The sequence below is a fragment of the Didymella exigua genome (genome assembly GCF_010094145.1).
Source record: "Didymella exigua CBS 183.55 unplaced genomic scaffold M421scaffold_12, whole genome shotgun sequence".
Lineage (NCBI taxonomy): Eukaryota > Fungi > Ascomycota > Dothideomycetes > Pleosporales > Didymellaceae > Didymella > Didymella exigua.
In genome coordinates this window covers 521,676-537,468 of record NW_022984786.1, presented here as the reverse complement: position 1 = coordinate 537,468, position 15,793 = coordinate 521,676, and the positions used below count along the sequence as shown (strand labels likewise).

The 15,793-nt window shown below is 55.5% G+C and overlaps 5 protein-coding genes across 5 annotated transcripts; 3 read left to right on the top strand and 2 right to left on the bottom strand.

Moving 5' to 3' along the window:
• Window positions 1–915: 915 nt before the first annotated feature.
• M421DRAFT_18944 (SAICAR synthase-like protein) lies at window positions 916–3,337 on the top strand (the record flags this gene model as incomplete). Its single annotated transcript, XM_033587972.1, has 2 exons — window positions 916–2,592; window positions 2,642–3,337. Coding segments are annotated over 2 exons (2,373 nt in total), but the record flags the coding sequence as incomplete, so codon positions are not given.
• A 703-nt stretch (window positions 3,338–4,040) lies between these two features.
• Window positions 4,041–5,561, bottom strand: M421DRAFT_420223 (26S protease regulatory subunit 6B). The gene is made up of 3 exons (XM_033592404.1): window positions 5,386–5,561; window positions 5,193–5,333; window positions 4,041–5,144 (listed from the first exon to the last, which is right to left on the bottom strand). Exons 1-3 carry the CDS (start codon window positions 5,538–5,540, stop codon window positions 4,175–4,177), a joined length of 1,266 nt encoding a protein of 421 aa, XP_033449240.1. The 5' UTR covers window positions 5,541–5,561; the 3' UTR covers window positions 4,041–4,174.
• Window positions 5,562–6,681: 1,120 nt separating this feature from the next.
• On the top strand, window positions 6,682–10,264 carry M421DRAFT_144254 (uncharacterized protein). Its single transcript, XM_033587512.1, has 2 exons — window positions 6,682–7,512; window positions 7,555–10,264. The coding sequence occupies exons 1-2, from the start codon at window positions 6,856–6,858 to the stop codon at window positions 9,892–9,894; spliced, it is 2,997 nt and encodes a 998-aa protein (XP_033449239.1). The 5' UTR covers window positions 6,682–6,855; the 3' UTR covers window positions 9,895–10,264.
• A 763-nt stretch (window positions 10,265–11,027) lies between these two features.
• Window positions 11,028–12,180, top strand: M421DRAFT_420221 (uncharacterized protein). The gene has a single exon (XM_033592403.1). It carries the CDS (start codon window positions 11,429–11,431, stop codon window positions 12,011–12,013), a length of 585 nt encoding a protein of 194 aa, XP_033449238.1. The 5' UTR covers window positions 11,028–11,428; the 3' UTR covers window positions 12,014–12,180.
• Window positions 12,181–13,868: 1,688 nt separating this feature from the next.
• Window positions 13,869–14,646, bottom strand: M421DRAFT_144125 (uncharacterized protein). Its single transcript, XM_033587511.1, has one exon. It carries the CDS (start codon window positions 14,416–14,418, stop codon window positions 13,936–13,938), a length of 483 nt encoding a protein of 160 aa, XP_033449237.1. The 5' UTR covers window positions 14,419–14,646; the 3' UTR covers window positions 13,869–13,935.
• Window positions 14,647–15,793: the final 1,147 nt, after the last annotated feature.

The following is a 15,793-nucleotide window of genomic DNA, read 5'->3' as shown; positions in this document are numbered from 1 at the left end:
GGGGGGGGGGGGGGGGGCAGGGGGGTGCGAAACGAAATGATGGAAGCGTGGAATGCGGGCGGTGTGTGGCTGTGAGGCTGCCGTAGCGCGAGGTAATTTAAGCAGCCTATGGCGCACGTTGGTAGGGGAACAGCCCTGAGCGCCGTGGCACAGCAGCGAGACACAGCGATAGCAAATGGGCCAGCGTGGAGGGTGTCAGACAATAAGCGTCCACGGCGGCCACCAGCGCGCAGCCTGACGGCCTGTTCAGCGCGAATTGGCGGGCGCGCGTTGCTGTGGATTGATTTGGGTCTGATCTGAGGGCGCGCGGTGCCTGCGGTGACGCCAGCCCGCGGGCGCGCACTGGCTATTGGCACATCCCAAGACGGGTCTTCGGCTGTGGGTGTCCCCCTGCTGGCCTTCTGCTGGACCTGCTGCGCTGCTGCTGCTGCTGCTAGACTGCCCGACCCTCTGTCCCAGCATCTGAGCATCCTCACTCCCACGCAGCGCAGCCCCCTCAGCAGCAGCACCAGCACGCTCTCTGCGCCCAGCGTCGCTGCAGCCTCCACCCGCCTGCCCGCCCGCCCGCCAGCCGCTGTCGCTGCGATCGCCAGCACGCTGGCTGCCCACGCCCCGTCGCCGTCTCTTCCGCCCTACGCCGGCGTAAAGGCCGCCTCGCTGATGAGCGTCAACTATGTCCACGAGTCCCAGATGATGTCCCCGCATGCGGCCGAGCGCGAGCCGCCCGCCAGCGACACCCCGAACTTCTCGCACCCGCACCCGCACACCCCGAAGGGCCTGCCGCACCGCACGCCCTCGGAGAAGTCGCTGCCGCTGCGCGAGCGCGGTCCCAATGGCTCCGCTGCGGGTAAAATGCACGGCGCTGCGGCCAATGCCAGCGCCAACGGCCGCGCCGCCCGGCCCTCGAGCTTCGACCGCGACGACGGCTACTTTGCCTCGGTGCACGGCAGCGAGACCAAGGACGTGCTGGGCACCACCCACGTCAAGCTCGGCCAGCTGGACTCGTTCGACGGCGCCAGGGAGGCCCAGAAGGACTTTGCGCCGCCCGCCGCCTCGCCGCCCGCGGCCGACGCGGCGCTGCGCGTGCCCGCCGCGCCCCATCGCGTGTCTGCCCCACCGGCCTTCAACAGCGACGGCGGCGCCACGACCGCCATGCCGTCGCCGTCGCAGCAGCCCTACCGCCTGCAGCAGCGCCACACCCTCGAGGTCCCCAAGCTGTCCACGTCCCGCGCCCGGGAGTCGCAGAACAACACCGACGACGTCGTCACCGCCAGCGGGAGGTTCTCGCCCACAACGCCCTCCCGCCGCCGCGGCTCCATGTCTCTTGTGCGCAGGGGCACCCGCTCCATCAACTCGGACATGCACCTGGACGAGGTGCCGCAGGACGAAGACGCGGCGCGGTGGGCCGAGCACATTCGACAGAAGCGCGCCAGCAAGCGGAAACGAAGAGAGGACGAGGACGAAGACCGCGTCGTGGTCGGCACCAAGGTCGACCAGAACCACGTCAACTGGGTCACCGCGTATAACATGCTCACTGGCATTCGTTTTACCGTGTCGAGGACCAACGCCAAAATGGACCGCGACCTCACCGACGCCGACTTCGATGCCAAGCACAAGTTCTCCTTTGACATCACGGGCAACGAGCTGACGCCGTCGGCCAAGTACGACTTCAAGTTCAAGGACTACGCTCCCTGGGTCTTCCGTCACCTGCGTGGCATCTTCAAGCTCGATCCCGCCGACTACCTTGTATCACTAACAAGCAAGTACATCTTGTCTGAGCTCGGCTCACCGGGCAAGAGCGGCAGTTTCTTCTATTTCTCCAGAGACTACAAGTACATCATCAAGACGATCCACCACGCCGAGCACAAGTTCCTCAGGAAGATCCTGAAGGACTACTACAACCACGTGCAAGAAAACCCGAACACTCTTCTTTCTCAATTCTACGGCCTCCACCGCGTAAAGATACCCTACGGACGCAAAATCCACTTTGTCGTCATGAACAACCTGTTTCCTCCGCATCGAGATATCCACCGCACATTCGATCTCAAGGGATCTACCATTGGGCGCGACTTTAGGGAAGAAGACCTCGAGAAGAACCCCCGCGCAACGCTGAAGGATCTCAATTGGCTACGAAGGGACCTGCATCTTGAGTTGGGGCCAACGAAGAAGGATGCTTTCATACAGCAAATGCGCAAGGATGTCAAACTGATGCAAAAGCTCCACATCATGGATTACTCCATGCTCATCGGCATCCATGACCTTGAGAGGGGCAACGAGGAGAACCTCCGCGAAAAGACACTGAAGGTCTTCCAGCCAGGCGGTGAGGCCGCCGAGGAACCTCAGCCTAATCAGCTGATGCGCACACCTTCGAAGCTGGAGACTGCACGCAAGGCCAGAGAGCTACGCCAGTCAGTCAAGACACAAAGACCAGTCCCTATGGAACAGACGTCTGCGAGGATGCCGGATGAATTAGAAGATTCTAAGAAGAACTTCTTCTTCTACTCGGACGATGGAGGCTTCCGGGCCACACACGAGGATAACCGCGCGGGAGAGGAAATCTACTACCTTGGCATCATTGATTGTCTAACACATGTAAGTTCGCCGCGGTCATCTGGTATCGAGAATTGACTAACGCTCCCAGTACTCTCTCATCAAACGGATGGAACACTTCTTCAAGGGTCTCGCAAACACAGAATCACAGATTTCCGCCATTCCTCCGGAGCGATATGGAGATCGCTTCATCAAGTTCATCACTGGCGTTACCAAGACCAAAGAGGCAGCTGAGCGCGAGAAGGCGGAGGCAGTCAATCCCACTGCTGAAGCCATTGCTGGCGTCTCGCGCAGCTCGACTGACCGTGTCATGGAGAGGGCTGAACACCAAGCCGACAAGACCCAACGACACGGCGCTCCCGAGCAGCATGTTCCCAACCTCCAGATGCGTGCTGTTCGCAGCCCTTCGGCCGAGCGCGGCGAGATTGGGACTACACTCCCCGTCGTTGAAGAAGCGGGCGAGGCCTCCAGCCTAGGCGGACGCAGCAACCGCTCGCACGATGCCCCAACCCGCTCCCCACCTCCCCCACCGACCGAAGAGGCGCACACCACACCCCTACAACGACCTTTGGCACGGGACGTAGAGCATGGCAGGCCACCTCCCACGCCACCCAAGGACTCGGCAGCCGGCAGCGAGGAGCGACCGCCCACACCACCAAAAGACGGACACTATGCGCACCACCGGCACTCTGGGCCACCGACGCCGCCCAAGGAAGCCAAGGGGAGGAGCAGCGTGGATAAGGAGCTACCGCGGACACCGCTGGAGACGACGATCCGGATCAACTAAGCTCTCACCCCTACCGAGCGACACGTACAATGTTTTGGACCTCAAGATCTCACGCACACTTTGCATATCGAGCTGGCCGGAATCGCCCTTTTTCTTTACTCATTCTTGCAAGCGCATGCACGATACCAATTCCCCCGAGCTCCACATCCGCACGCCCCGGCACGCGTGGATGCGTGCTCCCCATACCGCTTTTCCTTTGTTGCATTTTAACCATCTCCCTCTGAGCTCGAGCTCGAGCTCGAGCTCGAGCTTCAGCTTCAACTTCTTGCTCCCTCACGGATGGACGGCGAAACGGAATGCCCCCCCCTCTCTCATCACTCCGACTGCAATCAATCAATCGATTCTTCGCTTTCTTTCTCCTTGTCTCTCTGTGCTTTTTTGCCTTGGTCGAGCGGCATTGCTAGCTACCGGTGTTTAGATCTCTTTGTCGACTTTGGATGGGCGACGTGCGCCTGTGTTGCTGCGAGCGAAGAGGCGTCTTGTAGTATAATTATAGCGGTTTGGAGTGTGTGTGTGTGTGTGTGTTTGTGTGCAGTAGAGGTGGGGCCTGGATAGCAAATCGCGTCTGGGTAGATAGGAATTGAGGAAGTATATATAATATGCCCTGCTGCCTGGTGCTGAAGCCCTGTGACTGTGGAAAAAGGAGCGCCTTTCGATACTTGCAATGAACAGCGGGTTAGGTAGACATGGACTGCGGCTGAATAGTGTATCTCATAGTCATCATTGCATTAGACATGCAGCCGAGCTTATGTGCAGCGTGCAGATCCAGACCAAAGGTCTACCTCTATGTAGTGTACAGTGCCACTTCCATACCCTCATCCCCCGCCCGCGATGCGCTTACTTGTAGAAGTCGAACTTGTCGGCCTCGGCCGTCCCCTTGACCTGGCTAGTGTACGCCTCCTCCAGATCAGCCTGGATGATGTTGTACCTGTTCTTCCGGACGGCCCTCAGACCAGCCTCTTGCATGATAGCCGCAATGACCGCACCGGACAGGGGATCGTTGCGCACAATCAGGCTGTCCATGTCGACCTCAGGTGACAAGCTCATTTTCCCTGCGATTGTGGAGAAGATGAGGCGTCGCTCACGGCGGTCTCGCAGCGAAGGGAACTCGATCTTTCGGTCAAGACGACCGGGTCGGAGGAGCGCAGGGTCGAGCGTGTCGGCACGGTTGGTGGCCATGATGACCTTGACGTTGGAAGTCTGGTCGAAGCCGTCCATCTGGTTCAGAAGCTCGAGCAGAATACGCTGTACTTCTCGATCAGCACCCGTCTGCGCGTCGAAGCGCTTGGTGGCGATGGCGTCGATTTCGTCGATGAAGATGATAGACGGCGAGTTTTCGCGCGCCATTCGGAACACGTCGCGAACCATACGCGGTCCCTCACCCAGGTACTTCTGGACGAACTCAGATCCTACCACACGGATGAATGAAGCTGTTGTGCTGTTTGCGACAGCCTTGACCAGCATCGTCTTTCCAGTTCCTGGCGGTCCGTAGAGCAGCACACCGCGCGGTGGGTCGATACCAATCTGCTTGTACAGGTCGAAGTGTGTGAGGGGCAGCTCGACAGCTTCCCTGATCTCCTGCTTCTGCATGTCTAGACCACCAACGTCGGCATATGTGACGTCGGGCTTCTCGTCCTGCCCGAGCATGGCGATCGAAGAGTCAGCCTCCGGAGGCAGGATATCGACAAGGGCATTCGAGTGGCGGTGGAGGGCGACGGATGAGGATGGCTTGAGGAGTTCGCGGTCGAGTGTAGAAAGAATGCGCACAACGTAGTTAGAGCCGGTCGAAGACTGTACGATGCCAGTGCTGGAAAGTTAGCTCTGAGCGCCTATTGTGAGACATGGGCTGACATACTTCTGGTCGATGGCCTCCATGAACTGCCCAATCACCAGCGGTACACTTTGAATCCTCTTGATCTCCTCCTGTGCCCGCACGAGCTCGCGCTTCAAGCTCCGCTGCTCATCCTTGATGTACTCCTCCTGAAGATGGATGTACCTGCGCCAGTTAGCCACCTGTAGCTGTTGCGTTGGGTGGGCAGATCACTTACTCCAGTTGCCTCTGGAGCTTCTTGAAGGTGGAGTAGTCATCGTCACCCTCTGTCGAAAAGCCCTCCAGTGCGTCGAAGTTCGGTATCGAAGAAGGAAGCTGCTTCTTGTGCGGCGGGACCGTGTTCAGCGGGTTCTCGACGGCGGCGTCAGCCATGCTGGGCGGTGTGTGTGGTGGTAGTTGGTGACAGGTTATCGAGCTAAGATCGATGAAGGCAAGGGGCGCGATGTGTGGGCGAAGGACTGCTGCAAGGGTGAAGGCGTTGTTTGTCTGTCGCAATGTTGAAGCTCGTGGAAGGCGTCGGTCGGCGCGTTCTATCCGCCAAGGCCGATGCGCATCATGAGAGCAGAGTCACGTGCACTTGCTAGAATTCTGAGAGGCGATCAAAGCAAGGTTTGCACATAGGAATCTGATTCGTGCCCAGGTTACAGAACTGTTTCTGTCTGACTTTAATCTACGGGTTCCTATATCGCTGGCCACGGTTCTGCTTGGTGTATGGGGTTGTGGCACGATTGGTGGATGTGTGATCAGCACTACGATATGCAGAAGAAGGATCAGAATGCTGAGTTAAGCTCAGGGTCTAAACAGAGGCCAAGAGAGACCGATCAGCATTCAGACTCCCTTCTGAGCCACCGTGTTAGACCTTAGATAAGCGAAAGTCACATCAGCTCGCGGGGACGAGTGGGCAGGCAGGACATGGCGCGGCCGGGCTGGGCGAGTCTGAGCGGTCTTTGACACGGCCGCAACAGACAAGCAGCACGCCTCTCCAGAACCCCGGGTGATGTAATTAATAAGTGGAGAGAGACATGTGTTTCCGTGTAACGGCCAGATCAACCGGCTCCGGGGGGATTCGATCCAGTTAGCTCAGGCTTGTGAGTGCCGGCAATGCAGCCACTCCACTGGTTGCGATGCAACAGACGCGTCTTCTGGCATTTTGCGGCTATGCATGCGCCCATAGAGTTTCGAGGAATTGGTATCCATCGCGGTCTACTGTTGCTTGCGCTGTGCTGGAGGCCCACGGCGCTCCCACACGGCAATTGGGCGCAGGCTTGTCACCTGACTAAGCGGAGCGCGAGCGAGCGGCCGGGCGCTCCTGCCTTCTCATCAACCTCATCGCGTTGAAGGAGCGTGCGCTACGTGACTTCCAGTCGACCACCCATCCCGAGCATTCCCCGCACACTGCCCTGATGAGGACATCCCTCTAGTGCCTATCATTTGTCGCGCGGCGTACGTACCTTCTAGCTCCTTCACCTTGAGCTCTGCCCTCCCTGCGCCGCGCCTGGCCCGAGTGCTGCAGCCATTAGTCGCGTCCATCTCACATCAACATGCGTGCTGACGCTGCCACACAGTGCTTTGAATGCCTCCACGCGCACCCAGCGCTCCTTTCGTCAGCCCTAACACACACTACCCTCGCGCGTCGCTCCGTGCCTTCTTCGTCGCCGCAAGCGTCCAATCCCTCTAGCCGCGCACCATGGACTTCCAGTCCCCTCAACAGAACGGCATGTACGACCCGTCGAGCTTCATCGATCCAAACGCGCTCGCGAATCCCCAGATGAACGGCGCGCGCGGATTTCCAGGGAACCAAATGCCCACGGGCGTGAAACGTGACAGCTTGGGGAATCCCATGTCGCGCTCGCAGACGCCGTCGCAACCCCAATTTGGCCTCCAGCAGCAACAAGGCTTTACCCACACCCCATCGCCGACCATGTCGAATCAGAACTTCATGCAGGGGCAGCTGGGCCAGCAATTGGGACAGCAGAGGATGCAGACATCTTCACCCGCGCAAAACCCCAATGGACCGCAAATGTCGCCTATGGGCTTCCAAGGCAATGCGATGAACCAGGGTTTCAACGCGAACGCCGGTGGCCAATTCGCCGTACAGTCAGTGCAGTTGTCGCAAAACCTCCAAGAGCGACAGCTACAGGCGCAGAGACAGTATGCCATGCGCTTACAGCAACAAGCGCAACAGCAACAGCAGCAGCAGCAGATGGGCGGAGCAATGGGGAATCTAGCAGCGGCCAACATGGCCGCGCAACAGCGACACCAGTCCGGACAAATGCCTGGCGGAATGCAGCACCCCGGAATGCGGCCGAACCCTATGCAGGCTCAGGCACAAGCGCAGGCGCAGGCGCAGGCACAGGCACAGGCGCAGGCACAGGCGCAGGCGCAGGCACAGGCGCAGGCACAGCAAAACCCCCAGCTTGCTCTACAGCACTTCACTAAGAACGTTGCTGCTCTTATGCAACAACATGGACGACCCTTCAACCCCAACCCTTCTGTCGCTGGACGCGTGATCAACCTTCAGAATCTCTATCGGACAGTTATGCAGTTCAAGGGCTACCGCTTTGTGACGCAGTCGCAAGGGTGGCCTCGCGTTGCACAAGTCATGGGGATACCACCGCAGCAATTTCCAACAGCCCCAGAAGAACTTCGGATAGCGTACGAGAACAATTTGGGCATCTACGAGCAAGCATATGTGCACAGGCAGAATCAACTCAAGGGGGCGATGCCTGGACAGAATCAGATGGGCGCTCAAATGGGTTCACAGATGTCTCCAACAAGACCAGGAATGCCGGGCACCCCTCAGAATGCAGCACAACAAGAATATCTCCAGCAGTTACAAAGGACGAAAGAAGCTATGCAACAGCAGCAACAGCAAAGGCAATCGATGCCACCGACTCCACAGCAGCCTCAGTTTGCCGCCACTCCTGCACCACAGCAATCGACCCCCCTACAAAACAACGCGCAGCCTCCGGACCTGAACGGACGAAGTACACCACAAACAGACATGAATGCGCGGAAAAGCATAAGCAGACAACTGGAGGGCACACCTGTACAAGGCCCAGAGCCGGTAATTGCTACGGTAACACCAGTCAAGGAGGAACCCGCAGCTGCTCAGGCGCCTCCAGCAGTCAAGGTCGTCGAAAAGCGACAGCCCGTGATCGAGCAGGACGATGGCACTCGTGTCTATCAGCCAGCGTACCGAACGCAAGATACCTGGGGCGGTTTGGACTTCGACTCTGACAACTTCAAGAACATGATTGAGATGATTGTTAACTACAAGCCAAATGTTCCATTACTACACGAAGCCGGCGTCATCGACATACGGGCCCTGACCATGAGTCTGCGATCTGGACTGCATGCAGAGACAAGACTCGCGTTGGACACCCTGTCGAAGATCACATACGACAACAATGTCCAGCTGGACCTCGGGCAATGCGAAGACCTAGTCGATGTGTTGGTCGAGTTCGCAGAAGAGCAACTGGAGGTGCTTGGAAACGACAATCCTGAAGTGACCGACATCCTGGATCTCACACCTTATGAGGATGTGATGCACCACTGCCGGGCAGAGGCAGCAACTCTGCAGGAATTCTCGGAAGTAGGAACGAAGGGCTATACTCTCGATCGAACGGCCGACCGACTACTGGCAATCACCACGATATTCCGCAATCTTTCCTTCCTGGAAGTCAACCATGCGTCACTGGTCAGCCCCACGGTCTTGAAGTTCTTGTCGAACTTCATTCGTCTGGTCGGCACTCGCGTCTTGCTGTTGCGCTCTCACATTAACACCTTTGACTTCATGAAAGATCTCATCACGCTCTTCTCCAACACAAGCGCCAAGATTTCCTTGCCTTCCCGCGAGGACGCCTACGCCGTTCTGCACTTCCTATGCGCATTCGCCCCCGTACCTCGCCCAGGCAGTCCAGTCAAGTTCACGCCCTTCAGCCCGCAAATTCATCGTTATCTTCCATCAGCCGTCGATAGCTTGGCTAAACTCCTCGCTCGCGACGACCCCAACCGGACGTACTACAAGCAGATCTTCGTGAACGAGGCGACTTCAAGTCCACCGTATGATCTCTTGACACGGGCATTTGCGCTGGCGATCTCCGTTGTTCCTGACCGCAACTACATCGAGAACCGGATGTACCAGACGAAGGAAGCACGCCCTAAGGAGGTCCGTATGTTCGAGGCACGTATCGCAGAGTCACGCAAGGCATATCTAATGCAGGGCATGCTCGCGGCCGACATCCTTGGCAGTCTAGCACCCGGCCCTGAAAGCGGCATCTGTCGTTCTTGGCTAGAGTCCGAGGATGGCTGGGCAAACAGCTTGCTCAAATTTGCGATGTCACTCTCCGCCACTGATGCTGCAACTCAACAACCGCCGCCACCACCAGCCCACCGCGGCCAAAGACCGATGGAGCCTGACCGCGAGGGCTTTCAGCTCATTGTGCACCGTGCATTGTCGACATTGAAGCGCCTGGGCGACAAGTCCAAGGGCGGCGATGCACTGGTCAAAAGCGCAGAGGTAAACGGCACTTCGAAACACGAGGACGAAGACGAGGATGACGATGATTACGATATGGAGGACTTCAACTTCAACGGCACATCATGGAAGGTCAAAGCCGATTTTCTCCCGCGCCGAGAGACGATGCTCGGTGCGCTCCTCACGTCCAACCTTGACGTCGGGAGTTTGAATCAATTTTGCAAGATCGGGTATCTGGATGAGTAAACGGTGTTCCGGGCAGGTGCAACGGCGAAAACAGCAGGTTGTGTATAGCGTGGTAGCTTGCATTGGAGGGATCCTTGGCACTATTGCACTACGCGAGCAAGCTTTGGCTTGGTCTTATTAGACATCGAAACTGCATTGGCATGATTGCCCGTTTTCTGAAACGTAATTTTGTACACCTGATAGACTGCCGCTGCCGATGGCATGCTTCGTACAGAATTTTGATTGTTGCGAAACGCGAACTGCCGTCTATTTTCTGCTAGTTCCTTCCTGTGCCTGAAAAGCAATATACTTGACAAGAACAGCTTTAAATAGTATCAAAGCTAGAACATACGGCAGACTTCCATCCAGTAGCTAGAGGTTTGCAAATGCTAGAGTACTTTGTAGCCTTGCGGTCGCATCCCTAGTGAAGGGTGAATACCTCGGTCATGCCGAGAACCCTGCGTCGGTCGGTGCGGCTCTGCCCGGCGTGTTGTTACTATTTTCGTCTCAGCTACACCTAGAGCAACCTTTATAGCTGTATTGTCATACAGATACGCTCAGAATTGTAGGGTGCACCAGAGCATGCTGCAAAGTCAGTAGTGTCACGCTGAAGGTTTTCGAAAGAGGGCGAAGCGCACACAGAACAGCTGCACGAGCTGGTAGTGAGCTCCTGATGGCCAGCATGAGCCTGCAATCACCGAGTCGTGTTGCCACGGCGAAGGTCATTCTTGCGGTTCCTCGTGTGTTGGAAAGCAGCCTCTCGTACTGGCCAGCCACATGAGGTCATGACAGGTATTGGTACTGAAGTGCAGAACAACATTATGCGAACATGTAACATCGTGTCAAGTAGAGACAGTCCGAGCGATCTGACCACTGGCGACACGAGAAATAACAGTACCTATGCGTTCTACATCGCATTAACTCCTTGACCACATGGTGTCTGCAGCGAACTCGTACATTTGGAGTTCTATTCTTGTCGGCGGACTACTGACCAATCCAAACACCCAGAAGCTTAGCGGCGCTCGTAAATAGCAGCCAGGTAGCCTGTCCAGGGTAGACTGCCAATGCAGAGATCGCTCGCTTGTTAGCAAGTAGCCTTACGCTGTGGCAACTCAACGTCACTTCGAGCAACATTGATTCGGCCGATCTTACGAGAGGAAGCATCCGCCAAGAATCAGCGCTCGGGAAGGGGGATTTGCCTTGCGCCGGCTGTGGCACACTCCACCACTTAGGTGCAAAATATGAGGAACACGAGCGGACAGACCACCTTTTCTCTCGTGTTTTGGCTCAATGACTTCATACGGTTGCAGTGCGGGCCACCGCCCATCAACACCAGCCCCTGTTGAGCTCCGCTCGGGAGAGGCGGCATTGTCGGCAGTATGGTAACGAGATGTCATTATACCAGCACAGGGTATCGCGAATATATAAGAGCATGGCCTTGTCCTGCTGTAGTATACTTATTATTTCATCATCAACACATCTGTCCGCCTCTTATACTCAAATCTCCAACAAGACTTTCACATCTCAAGAACACCATCATACCGATTCAATCAATATGAAATTCACCACCGCTGCCATCGCCGCCTCTGCCGCTGCCCTTGTCTCCGCTTCTCCCTGCGGCAAGGCCCCTTCTGACACGGAGATCAAGACCGGTGATGTCTTCAGCATCATAACCATCCGCTCCGGTTCCGACATTCAATATGGCTCGCTCCAAGCCGCCAACGGCGCTTTCTACGTCAACACCCCCAAGCAGAACGCCACATGCTCCGAGGACTCAAATTTCGCTTCTTTTCGCCTCACAGACGCCGGCGAGCTGTTCCTCAACACAGAGAACACTCCTCAACAAGCTTTCGTCGACCGATCTGGCATGGGACAAGGCGTCTTCCAGTATACCACAGGCACCGCAGGCGCGAGCGCCAACTCAGAGCGCACTGGCTTTGCCCTCGATGAGAACAACAACCTCGTCTTCAAGGCCCAGACAGACATTGGCTTCCAGGCGTGCCCTAACGCTGCTCAGGGCGGCTACTCGGTATGGCTTGATGATACTCAGAACCCCGGCGGCAACAGCAATTGCCTTGGTTTTATTGCCCGCACTCTGAAGTCGCCTAAGCCTGTCACTTGCACGTACACCTCCAACTAAGCGGTTGCTTAGCAAGTGTGGGATAGCATGGTCAAGAACAGGATGATGCTTGCGATTTACTGTACATATTTGATAGAGAGCATGTCCTTACGTTCCTTAGCGCAGCATTTGGATTTGGATTTTTAAACCTATGACCTGTAGATAGTGTAATGCAAGTTCGTCGCATTGTTTCTATGGACCTTCTCGTAAAAATGTGGCAAGTAATCTGCTTTTGTGTTGTAGTCGGTATCGTCGAGACATCTACGGTGCCATGATAAGTACCCAAGGGCGTCAACTGCGATGCTTGTTTTCCGACCTGCTTACAGTGGATCCAACCAATCTCTCTCTCGCCCAGCGGTAAAACAGACTTGCTAACGAGCGAAATCGTCTGCTTCTACTGGTGCGGTTGGTGACATAAAACAGTGGACAAAGTAATTCGACCAGCAGCGTGACATAATCTCTGACATCTAGATATCACGGCACAATACTGTTTCACCACCCTGCGATCCTGAAGAGACGCTGATCAGATCTTACCTTGCCGGGTCGTCGATGATGACATCAAACTCCAGTAACCCGGTTCAGTAGCTCGAAAATCATCACGGCGTTTAGATCATTTCGTGCATTGGGCAACTATGAAGCAAAGAATTAAGATCATCTGCGCTTGGATGTCAAGGAAAGACGTTGAGCAGATTGGAAAGAAAGAAGCGTGGCGGTAGCCGATATTCTCCCGTACTCAGCTATGGAGATGGTCGTAAGAATCTCCAGGGACGCGACAGTCGCAAGCCAGATGTCGTTGAGAACGGTATCTACCAGGCTCTTGACCTGGCTTTACTACACGATAAGAACGAGATCGCGATGTTGACCTGAAGGACGATTGTTGAGAGGAGACTCTGCCCCGACCAAGGAAGACTGATCAAGCTGTGCGTGAAGCAGTAGAGACAAGCTGATCCCACTGGTCACGAATCACTAAGAAGTTGATCGGGAGGTAGATAGACTGGAAGAGTAGTACATCCTAGATCCGAATATCGGTGATGTCACAAATCGACACTGTTCTGATATGATCGCATAGATGCAGTTGCTATCTTTCATTCTACTGCCTGAACCCGTTCTTACTGTCTGGCTTTACTCAATCAGAAAAATGAAAAGAGACAGTGGTATCAGGGTCGTGCAGTATGCTTGGTAGAGGAAGGGTCTTCAGGGTCGCTCAGCATAAAAGCAAGACCTGGACGTTCTTACCAAGACACAACTCATCAACCCACAGCCCTGTCAAGCATGACCCTAAAATTATGCCAGTACAGCATCGCAAATTCAAAGCAACTGCTCACAAGATGCTGCTGATAGATCTGCCGCCGGAGATCTTCGAGCTGATCATCGACCATCTTGTGTGCATTGAAAAAGCAAAGCACCTGTTCAGACACCGCAGAGTCTGTCGTAAGTCGCGTGAGGCGTGTGATGAATATACGTTTAATGGCCGTAAAAGGCACTTTCGACAAGTACGTCGTCGAGAGACGCATCGAGGCGGTGGTGCAGCATGCTAAAGCCGAGCCACAAGAAGACTTGACCCTGTATAGCGTCGAGGACTACCGTCGTACCCAGCACTACTGTGGGCATATCGTAGACGAGGCAACGCCTGTGTGGCGTAGCTGGTGGTCCTTGGCCATCGGCGAACTCGTACCCAGCATCGTCGACACCCTCATCGCAATCAAATCGCCTCTTGATACAGCTGCCCGACAACAGCTCCGTGCACAGTACGTACGAGATATTTGCAATGCGCTCAGAGCTCTGGGTACGAAGTATATGATCAAGTTATTCGCTCAGTGGACCGAAGTCGAATATCACGGACTTCAGCACATGATGCTGGCGGCCGCAGCTGCTGTTGGTAACGAAGAATTCTTTCTGGAAGCTGTCACACATACCAACAACGTATGGAGAGCTCACGGACGCTACTTTCTGAACGCTCTGGACGCGGCAGTTGCAGCTGGGCAAACAAGTATGGTCAAGACTATTCTCAAGTATGTGGTACGCCAGCTTAAGGAGCTATCGAGTTGGCGTAGCTGGGAAGCGGTAAAGACCGCAGGTAGCGGACTGTTGCAGGCACTCCGGCTTGCTTTACGTCTCCAGCAGACCGACACCGCATACATGATCTTCAAGATCTTGCGCACGAACAAATGGATGAGCGACTCTGTGAATCCGCCCCTGAGAACGATCAGCCTCCTCATTCCGCACGGCAAGGCGTACAAATCGTATAAGAGAGGTACGTAACGGGTAGAGGAGCGCTGAGGGAATCCGATAACTGAAATTGCACGCCTTGCTATGTCAGAAATGGATGGGTAGAGAGGTCGATGCATGTAGGCACGCAACACAAAGAAGCAAATTACAAGAACACTCGTGTTCATCCGTCTTCTTAGGTCATAAGTGATGTACATAGATATGATATTGATACATAACTCGCTACCCTAGTTGACCTTTTAGAATGACAGCCAACCTACAATGTGACCCTAGGGCACCCCGTACGCGGAAGTCAACGACGATGTGGTTTATGGGGTATCCTCTGCGTCCTTAAAGCACGGCGACTGGTAAGCCTAATGGCCCACCGGAGCCTTGGAGATTCGTTAGCCCTGGGAATCGACGACACTTGTCGCTGATCTGCATTTTGCAAGAAAAGCATATCTCACCGCTGCTAAGTACTTACCCAAATTGGTAACAACAACGCTAAAGGTAGGCTGATACCCTGAAAGAGGGCCAGCGGAGGGTGGTTCCATCGTGCTCCTCAATCACTGCCGTTCAGGATGCATCTTAGCTTGAGATTTTCGGATCATCTGATCAACAGCCGTCAGAAAGGCATAGGATCTGCGATCTGCGATCTCCGGGGTTCGGCAATATCAACTTGCGGACGCTTTCTTGCTTGAGATGCTGCAGGAATGCCGGTTCCCGGGACTCCGAATCGATGAGCTTGCCAGCGTGGTGGTGAACCTTTGGGTGCAGCCGCGGCGGAAGTCTGACTGAACAAAGTGTTCAAGTGCTTGGTAGGCAGGCTGTCGGCCTAGCCCAAACATTGCAAGATATGGCAGGATGGGTGTTTGAAGCACGCAGCGAAAAGATGTGAGGCTTGCCAGCCACGTTGGCCGATGCCAGATCAAGGCCGCAACGTTTTGCGCGCTAGGGGAAAGCTCAATCTCAAGTTTCAACGAGGGCTTGTTTGGACAAAGCCGATGAGTCGAATGTCAGAAGCTGCAGGACGATCGGGAGCATCTCGATGTGGTTGTTGCCTCGTACGACAGTCTGCTGACGCGTATTGAACAGCTAAGGCGGCTGGCTGCTTCAAAACCAGATATCAAATAAATGCTTTGCAATTCGAAGCGCTACCGACGCGTTCGTCTCTGACGTTCCGGAGTGCAAACAATGAGCTCATAAATGTACTCTTCCTGGTAGCAGTGTCATCTCAAGTCACCATGGTCTTACCTGGCCGGATGTGGCCGGAAAGCAGCCACACGCCCACAACGTCTTACAGGCTGCATGGTGTGCATGGATCATCTAGCAGCTTTCGCGTAGCAACTCCCGCTCGGGAGCTTACACAAGCCTAAGGCGCTAGCAATGCTTGACAGCACTGAGGTATGGCGCAGGTGACGTCGGTCGTCTTGGTCGCCAATCGCATCGAAAGGAAGTCTGCGGACCCCGGATGGTGTGCATGCTCGGACGAAGCGTGGAGGTTCTGCTAGAAAAAAGAAGTGGGAATGCCTTTGGCCTAGACCATGAGTATGGTGCACGAAAGGAAAAGTGTGATGCGCCTGACTTGCCTGG

Bases quoted from the DNA above. Each gene is read 5' to 3' on its own strand.
- M421DRAFT_420221 (XM_033592403.1), top strand. From the start codon at position 11,429: ATGAAATTCACCACCGCTGCCATCGCCGCCTCTGCCGCTGCCCTTGTC.
- M421DRAFT_144254 (XM_033587512.1), top strand. From the start codon at position 6,856: ATGGACTTCCAGTCCCCTCAACAGAACGGCATGTACGACCCGTCGAGC. The intron at 7,513-7,554 runs GCGCAGGCACAG...GCGCAGGCGCAG, and splicing joins AGGCACAAGCGCAGGCGCAG to GCACAGGCGCAGGCACAGCA.
- M421DRAFT_144125 (XM_033587511.1), bottom strand. From the start codon at position 14,418: ATGTACATCACTTATGACCTAAGAAGACGGATGAACACGAGTGTTCTT.
- M421DRAFT_420223 (XM_033592404.1), bottom strand. From the start codon at position 5,540: ATGGCTGACGCCGCCGTCGAGAACCCGCTGAACACGGTCCCGCCGCAC. The intron at 5,334-5,385 runs GTAAGTGATCTG...TAACTGGCGCAG, and splicing joins AAGCTCCAGAGGCAACTGGA to GTACATCCATCTTCAGGAGG. The intron at 5,145-5,192 runs GTATGTCAGCCC...CTAACTTTCCAG, and splicing joins ATGGAGGCCATCGACCAGAA to CACTGGCATCGTACAGTCTT.